An 8,815-nucleotide genomic window follows, 5' to 3' on the forward strand; every position below is an offset into this window, starting at 1 on the left:
TGTTTGCAGACAGCACGCCATCAGCGCATTCACCAGAGCCGGTGTATTGTACAGAGCTCTTCCAACGTGCGCCCTGTTCTTTAGATCTCCCCCAGGCAGGCTCGGACCAGCCAGCAACCAGGGCCAGGCAGGAGAAGGGATATGACCAGCTCGCCTGCTGCCTGTCCCCAGCTCCTCAACGGAGCGTAGCCAGCCCCACAGGAAGATGTAGAGGCTGCTGCACATGCACCACGGCTGCAGACCAGGGCATCCACGCTGCAAGGCTTAGCAGTTACATAACCTTGTACTTGAGTGATTGTTTCCTCAATATATTTCTTCCAAAATGCACTAAAACCATGTGGGCCTGCACCTTAGGCAGGGGCTGTCCATGTGCCTAAGTGGCCAGTTGCAGTGTCCTTGCTGGGGCCATCTCAACAGAGATGCCTTGCTGGGCAATGGCTCCTGGGGATCACCCCACAAACACATCATTGAGAGTCCTGGACTGCACAGGGCATTGTCAGAGAGAGGCAGACACCAAAAAGTGCCTGTGGAGCCCTGTCCTGAGCATGGGATGGGCAACTGACCGCCTGGCAGAACCAGTGCGTCAGGCTGAGCATTCCTTGCCCATGCAGGTCGTGCACAGGCAGAGTTGCTGGGGCATGGGGAAAGGAGAAGGGCTGATGATAACCAGCTATGTTCAGTGTAGTGCAGCACATGGAAGGCCCCTGGGAACTGCAGAGGACACGGCAACAAATCCAGGATCCTGAGTACCTGCACCTAGTGCAGGGCTGAGGCAAGAGCCTGGCCCTGGCAGTTGCTGGAGCCTGTGTGTCAAGAGCAGGTCTGGGCCCCATGGTTGTGCCATCCTCAAGACTTTGTGGACCAGCCTCTGGCTGGTCAAGTGTGGTCATAGCAGTGCAGGGAGTACAGCCATGTGCCAGGCCCAAGCACACTCCTGAACTAGCCATCCTCCGCTGTCAGTGAGCAGCGTGGAGAGAGAGCCCGCACTGAATTTCTCTGCAGTCCTGCTGAAGAACAAACTATCTGCTTGCATCCTGTGAGCACTCAGCCACTCATCCAGGCCTTGTCCCGCTTCCAGCTCGCATGTTCCTCAAAGGACGTGGAACAAATTGCCCAGAGAGGTTGTGGATTCTCCTTCTCTGGAGATATCCAAAAACCTGCCTGGACAYGATCCTGTGTAATGTGCTCTAGCTGACCCTGCTTGAGCCTGGGGGGGGGCTAGACTAGATGATTTCCAGAGGTCCCTTCCAACCTCAACTATTCTGTCAAGTGCCCCCAGCTGCCTCATGGCCCCACTCAGTCTGATCTTTCAGGAGATCAATGCAATGCAGACCAGCCAGCCAAGGGGACAGCCAGCAGCAGGCCAAACACCTCCTGTCTTTACAGAGCACAGGGGTGCAGACAGGGAACTGCACTTGGCTCCTTCTCGAGCCAAAGGCTCTGCTGGCCCCTGCCTCTTTCCACTAGTGGAAGTTCAGATGTACAGGGGGCATCAGGGCTCATTATGGCTGCAGAGAGAGCCCACGCTGCGGCCAGGATGGACAGCCCCCAGGCTGCCTGTCCTCAGGACCTGCACTGCTGGGTCAGAGGAAACGAGACATGCTGCTTGGGGGTCTGGGCAGGCTCGGCAGAATTTGGTGAGGACAAGGCTCCTTGTCACCAAGCCAGGCACTGGGTTTTGCAGGATGAGAGCTGGTTCCTGAGTGCTGGGGACAGGAAGGGAGGGAGCCAGCTCCCCCACACCATGCTCTGCTGGGAGCAGGTGGGGATGCACAAGTGTCACAGTCCCCACACCAGACAGAGCCAYGTGCCAAGGACAGACCTGGCCCTGGTGGCTTTCGCTGCAGAAGAGACTGGGAAGAGTGGGAGGTTTAGGCCTTCTCTGGGGGAGGGGGGCAAATGCTCCCAGAGCCGTGGTGACCCASATGCCCCCTCCCCTACAACATCATCTCTTAGACTCCTCGGTGTCTGCATCCGGCAGCCCCAGGGCAGGCTGGGAGCTCGGCTGGACTGCTCGTACCGTCTCCTCCAGGCTGCCGCTGGGAAACACCACGTACCGGGCACTCACGCGCTGTGGCTTGGGCTCCCGCAGGTTCTCTTTGCTGTGCCAGATGCCATAACCGAAATACACAAGTAGGCCTGGAGCAGGGAGGGAGCAGGAGAAACAGAGAGAACCTGCTGTAGAAGAGGTCAGAGGAGCCCTGTGGTGGCTGGCATGCTCCTCTGGATGCGGCCAAGAGAAGTCGGGCATCCTGAGATAGCAGCACATACCACAGCACTGGGGAGCGGGGGGGAGGATGGGACCCAGTCACTGCCCCATTTCCACCCCAGCCCCCTCTCCACGCTCTCTGTTCACAGGAACTCACACTTCATCTCCCCAGAGCAGACCCTTTGATATGGTATCTGCCCTATCAGAGGGTTACAGCTGAACCACAGAGGCCACTGCCTCTTCCTGTCTCTCTCCAGGAAGCYGGTTCTTCAGCAAGCTCCTGGAGCAGCATCAGGTACACATCATTTAAGAGCTAGATGTGCTTAAGGCAGGGGAAAAAACTTCTCTTTCTCAACTAGCAGCAGAACTGGCATATAGAATCACATTCTGGGCAGCCAGGATCTTTAGCAGCTCAGACAGGGACTGTAGGTGGTCCAGTGCAGAGCCTGATCTCAACTGCACTCAAGGTGCTAGACCCAGTGCTGGAGAACAAAAATCAAAGACATAGGATCACATTTAATGTGGCCCCTGAAGGTAGACTGTGCCAGCTAATGACAGCCTTGCCTTYCTTGATGACATTCTCTGCTATGAGTAAGGGAAAGAGGGATTTCCTCAGCCTGGATTCCATCAGTTTGTCCRCACAAAGGCCCAAGGGTAACTGAATTGGAAAGGATAAGGCAAACAGGGAAGGATGTACCCAGAGGAAAGAGGGCTAYAGCATCCTCAGAAAGAAGGGGCAGGGGAGACTCTAAGGGGAGCACTTCAAAGATCTCTTTTGGCTAAAAWAAACTGTGAACATGCTCATGGGCTGAACAAGAATTAGTGCTGTCAGTGCAGGAGAGGATGAGGAAGCTCTATGGGAAGAACCAAAAGGCCTCAAGGTCTGGAATCCAAGAGGGATGGTACCGGACTATGCCACACATCTAARGGGTACTACTGAGCATTTCTGCTGGCTAATAGGGGTTCAGTGTGATGAGAAAAGCTTAAAACCAGCTGACTGCAGAAGGAAAATCTTCCAATGGGTTACAGCAGAGAGGCAAGCCCAGTTCCCAGGTACACCAGGAGAAGCACCTTGCATGGGGACAGGGAGCTCCGAATGACTTGATGAGTACCGGCAAACTGCCTCTCGGATAAGATGCAGCTCTGTTCCAGTGCTTTTATAAAGCAAACCTAAGCAAACTGAAACAGGGTCAAAGATGTAACAGTCAGGAGGATGAAGGAGTGACAGGGAGACCCCAGAAGACCTTGGCTTGTGCCTCTGAATGGGAACTGAAGGCGGGGGGGGGGAGGTATGATGCACTTTATAAATTTTATAAACAGTAGGGAAAAGAGCTGTTGAAGCCACTGGATACTGCTGGCATAAGAACAGGCTGAGTATGCACACATCTGAGCTGAGAGGAGATCCCTGCTGACCCTCTTTTCCTGCTCTCTGCCTGCTCTGACCACATTCTCAAGAGCTCCTCATGCAAGCTCAGCACTGGACATTTCACTCCCTCCTCCTTGAAAAAGCCACTGATTTCCCTGGAGTCTATATCCCTGTTGAATTACTCACCTATGATCAGCCAGATACTGAACCGGAGCCATGTCATRTAGTTAAGCTTCAGCATAAGATATATATTCAGGACAATGCTCAGTGCTGGGGACAGGGGGACCAGGGGTATCTGCAAGAAAAACAGAGTGATGAGAGAGAGATTTGACCTACAGCAGCCAGCAGCAGCTCCCACACACATCAGACCCAGCCACTGGCAACCACGCTGGAAGWCAACCTTACTTATCCTTAAAATCGCAGAGAGAAAACCTAGCATTGGTTTGACCTGAGCCTGAAGGCAGAACTAGTGCAGACAGGCAGAAGGAAAGCTTGCAGCTGATCTCCAACCCCCCCCGTCCCCCCCCCCCCCACCAAGCTGCCCTTAACAGGGCCTGTCCGATGTGGAGGAGGGAGGATGAGAGCAGGAAGGATTGTGATCYCCAAATGCAAAACAAGCTGCTCCCTAAGAGATAGGATAGGATGGAGTCCTGACCTGCTGTGAGACGTTAGGAAATGCTGAGAGCACAGCCCAGGGTGCTTGGGGACATCTGTTCCTAGGATRTGGCTGCCACCACCAACAGGGTTTGAAAGATACGTTTGAGCAATACCTGCCAGGGATGGTCTCAGCAGAGGGGATCACATCCTGGGTCACAGGACAGGACCTCTTCAGGTCYTCTCCAGTACCACCTACCTGATGCTGCAGCCCAGGATCACATCTGTCATCCTAGGCACAACATGGCGCCTCTGCACATACCTCTGGTTTTGACCGCAACACTGAGTCTCTTTCAGAGTCACTGCTCCTTCTTGCCCAACCCTAATGGTCCTTAACTCTCTATCCCTGGCATCCAGCTGTACACAGCTGTGAGCTGCTCACCAATACCTCCCCACCCTCAGTGCTCACTAACACTCTCCTCCTYTTTATCTCCAGTTACTGCAGTGATTTTACGAAGTGGTGACCGAGGCCTCCTGTGAGTCCACCAGAACTGCTCTGCTGACCCTGGCAGAGAGGCTAGTCTTGCCTTCCCCCAGCACAACCTCCTGCCCCCAGTGCATACCTGGAAGGTCTGTGTGCTGCGCTGCTGCTCATGGGCCCAGATGAGGAGAAGGCTGAGCAGGAACCCTAGGCTGAAGAGGACTAGCAGCAGGGAATAGCTCCAGGTTGGCAAGTGGAGGTGGGTGTTGCCAAACACCAAGACAGAGCACAGGCAGATGGCAGACACCATCAGGGTAACCACAGCAATGGTGACCACCTCKCCTGGGTAGAAGTCGCTGAGGAACTCCAGGTAGGGTTCGAAAGCTGCCTTCAGCTGCCCTGGCTCCCGCTGCTCTTTGCTCTTGTCTCCATCCACTAGCTGGAGCTTGTCAGAAAAGGACTCGTACTCCTTCAGCTCACCAGTGGCAGGGCCCTCACTGGGCTCAGGACTGGGCCGCCTGCCAGTTGGCTGAGCACAAACATTGACCTTCTGCTGCTGGAAGCGCAGCACAATGATGCTAGCAGCCACAAAAGTGTAGGCCAGCAGTGTGCCAATGGACAGGAACTGCACCAGGGCTTCCAGGTCGAAGATAAGGGCCAGCAGGGCCATGAGCACCCCGAATACCACAATGCCAATGACAGGCACCTGTGTGCGGGGGTGGACCCGGGAGAACACCTGGAAGAAGAGTCCATCCTCTGCCATGGCGTAGACGATGCGTGGTAGGGAGAAGAGGTTGCTTAGCAGGACCGTATTCATTGCTGAGGGAAAGGCAGAGAGCAGGCCCCTGTGTTAGACCTGGTGCATGGCCCGAACCACCCCAGGATCCCAGCTGAGAGCATTACAGCCCCAAGCTCACACATATCAACTCAGAGAGAGAAGGACAGTTCTGCCCACTGCCAGGCCTCAGCCTGCCTATACTCACCACAGATGGAGCCAACAGCAACCAGAAATCCAGCCCAGGAGTAACCTCTCCTGTAAAATGCATCCGCCAGTGCAGAGTCAGGGTCCAGCGTACACCAGGGCACCATCAGTGTCAACACCATGGACACTAGGATGTAGGCTCCAGTGGCCAGACCCAAGGAGAAAGCTATYGCTCTGGGAACTGCCCTCTGGGGGTTCCTGGCTTCTTCACTTGAGGCTGCTATGACATCAAAGCCCACAAAGGCGTAGAAGCAGGTGGCCGTTCCAGCCATGATACCTGATAGCCCATATGGGGCAAAACCTCCTTCCTGAGCACTCCAGTTCTTGGGCTGTGCGAGGATGAAGCCCATGATGAGAATGAATAAGATGACACCCATACTGATGGCTGAAAAGACGTGGTTGAGCCAGGAAGAAACTTTGGCCCCAAAGGAGATGAATGCAGTGGCTACTAGTAAGATGCTAGCTGCCAGGAAGTCTGGGTAGTGTGCCAGGAATGGCACCTGCCATGTGCCAATATGAGTCTCAGTGAAGTTCTTTATTTTATGGTTAAAGATGGAGTCCAGGTAACCACTCCATGCCCTGGCCACTGCAGCTCCTCCAATCATGTACTCCAGCAGCACATTCCAGCCAATGAGGAAGGCCCAGATCTCACCTACAGACACATAGGTGAACATGTAGGCAGAGCCTGTCTTAGGTACACGGGCTCCAAACTCAGCATAGCAGAGAGCAGCAAGGAGTGAGGCAAAGCCAGCAATGATGAAGGAGACAATGACAGCAGGGCCTGCAATCTCCTTGGCTACAGTGCCAGTGAGGACATACAGCCCAGAGCCCACCATGCCCCCGATGCCCAGCAGCGTCAAGTCAATGGTGGAGAGGCATCTGTTGAAGGATGTCTCCATCATGTCATCCTCCAAGGTCTTCACTCGGTTGAGTTTCTGGCAGAAGCGGGTCAGGTCTGCAGAGCGAGGCAGCCATCTCGCCATCTTGGACACACTCAGCCCTGCCCTCCAGCAGTGCAAGGGAGAACACAGCAGCAAGGCCCTCAAGATATCCCTGCTCAGAGACCTAGTAGGGAAGTAGAAAGGTGTGAGCCAGCTTATTCACACAGACAGCCCAAACACCAGCTCAGAGTAACACATGGCTAAGAAATGCTCTGATTGCATTCTGCTGAACTGGACTGAGCGGCTGAGCCACTTCAGCACAATCCTGCAGAGACTCATCTAAGCTGCCCTGTCTTCTTCCATCGCCTTGATCCCACACCTCAGCTGCTTTTGACAAAGAGTAGAGGAGGCAGGCAGCCTGGTGAGTGCAGCGAAACTCAAGGAGAAGACAGTCTCAAAGCACCAGGTCAAGTGATTGGGACAGGGCAAAAAAAAAAAAAAAAGTCACTGGGGCATATTTCCCCAGACTGAAACCTCCTGGGTCTAAGTGTCCCTCTGTCCTTAGCAATTAGGTGTGGGGCTTAGCTTTGGATTGTGCCTGTCCTCCTCCAGGGCAGTGGCACAGGAGAACCAGCCACCCACACACTCACACGGCAGAGATCTGTGCTGCAGTGCTGACCCAGAGGATGGGCCAGGAGGAAAWCACAACGTACACAGGATAGGATTTCCCTGGCTTTTCCTTTTAAAATGGAGCTGCAGTAAAGGCCAAATCAAACAGCTTTAGTCCTGCTGAATGTTTTTCTGAAGTTTCCCCTCCACCTTTTAATGCCTGCTTGGCGCTCTCACTTCCCACTGATAGCCTTGGCAAGCTGAGAACCTACTGTGGTGGCCTACAAGGGCTCTTCCCCATGCAGCAACTCACTGCTTCTGCAGGAAAACCTAGGCACTGAGAAGTGCAGCAGACAGCACAGAGAGGCCAGGCACAGGGAATTCCAGATCCACTCCAGGGATAACGTGGGCATCCTTTGCCAGAACAGGAAACATATCAATCGCCTGGGTACCAGACAGACATAGAATGAAGGAGGCTGGCAGCCATCTCTGAACAGCTGAAGGCAGTGGGAGGATGCAGCTCCTTGTATATTAAGGCTCTAATTCATGGCTTCTCCTATGGAGCTGTCTGAAAGTTCGAGGCCACATGGACAGGCTCTCCCATTCCAGCCACCTTCCTCTTCCTCTGTGTCCCAGGGCTGTGYGCTGGGGCACATCTCTATGCATGTGCAGTCCCCAAACCACAGGCCCTCCTTAGGGGACCCAGAGCCAAAACACGTGTCTGCATAGCAGGGGGATTGTCCGACCCTTCCATGTCCACCTCTCGCTGAGCTCTGAGGTCTAAAGATCACAGAAAGACCTAGCCATCCTAAGCCAGTGGCAATGATTCCTGGTCCATGGGGAAAACAGGCTTTGCCTGTAGCACTTACATTTGCTATGTGTTACAGGAGGGGCTGAGCCACCCCCAACGCTGCTGCTGAGAGTGATACACGCATAAATCTTGCATCCACGTTGCCAAAAAAAATAATAATATGCCCCCCCCCCAAAAAAAGAAGGTGTCTGTCATCAGAAATATTTGTGCACTTTACCAAATTCACCAGTTTCAGCAGAAAAAGAGGATGTGAAGACTGACTCCCGAGCAGCATGGAGCAGCCTCATAGGRACCCACCTGGAGGAGAACCATGTCCAAGCCCCTCTTACACCTGCTGAGCTGAGCTCCCAGCTCAAGTGCTGCCTTCATCCCAGCTCACACAGGCAGAGAGGCAYGAGCTGTGCTGCTGGAGCGGCTTGGGCTCCCCTGAGCAAGAAAGCGCTGCTGGAGCGGAAATTGGGAGCCTCAGCCCGCCACCGAGCCGCAGGTGCCTGCGCCCTTTGTTTGAGCGGTTATTTATCCAAGGCGGGAGCTCCAGCAGCACGGCCAGAGCTCCATGGAGCGGCCAGGTGGGCAAGGGGTGGCAGCGCGGGGTCGTGGTCCCCGGGCGAGCTGCCAGACCCCGAGCTCCGCAGGACAAGCAGCCCCTATCCTGCACCCTCCCAGGAGGGGAGTTTGCCCCCCTATTTTTTTTTCTTTAACCATTTGGCTCCTTTGCTGGGAAAAGCGGAAAATTTAAATCCTCACGGGCTCTACCTACGCGTTGTCCTTCGGGCGGCGGCCGCGCCCCCGCCCAGCATCCCCGAGCCCGCAGAAGCGCCGAGGGGCGCACCCGACGGCGCGGCCGCGGCCCCACCGCGCGGGCGGGGGGCGGCCGCCCGG

The 8,815-nt window shown here is 54.9% G+C and overlaps 1 protein-coding gene across 1 annotated transcript; it reads right to left on the minus strand.

Annotated features, from left to right (window-relative positions):
* Positions 1 to 1,338: 1,338 nt before the first annotated feature.
* Positions 1,339 to 6,804, minus strand: SLC7A4 (solute carrier family 7 member 4). Its single transcript, XM_085310165.1, has 4 exons — positions 5,634 to 6,804; positions 4,793 to 5,469; positions 3,762 to 3,870; positions 1,339 to 2,139 (listed from the first exon to the last, which is right to left on the minus strand). The coding sequence occupies exons 1-4, from the start codon at positions 6,613 to 6,615 to the stop codon at positions 1,946 to 1,948; spliced, it is 1,962 nt and encodes a 653-aa protein (XP_085166291.1). The 5' UTR covers positions 6,616 to 6,804; the 3' UTR covers positions 1,339 to 1,945.
* Positions 6,805 to 8,815: the final 2,011 nt, after the last annotated feature.

Source organism: Rhea americana, unplaced genomic scaffold, assembly GCF_003343005.1.
Source record: "Rhea americana isolate MKP2758 unplaced genomic scaffold, rheAme1 scaffold_312, whole genome shotgun sequence".
Classification (NCBI taxonomy): Eukaryota; Metazoa; Chordata; class Aves; order Rheiformes; family Rheidae; genus Rhea; species Rhea americana.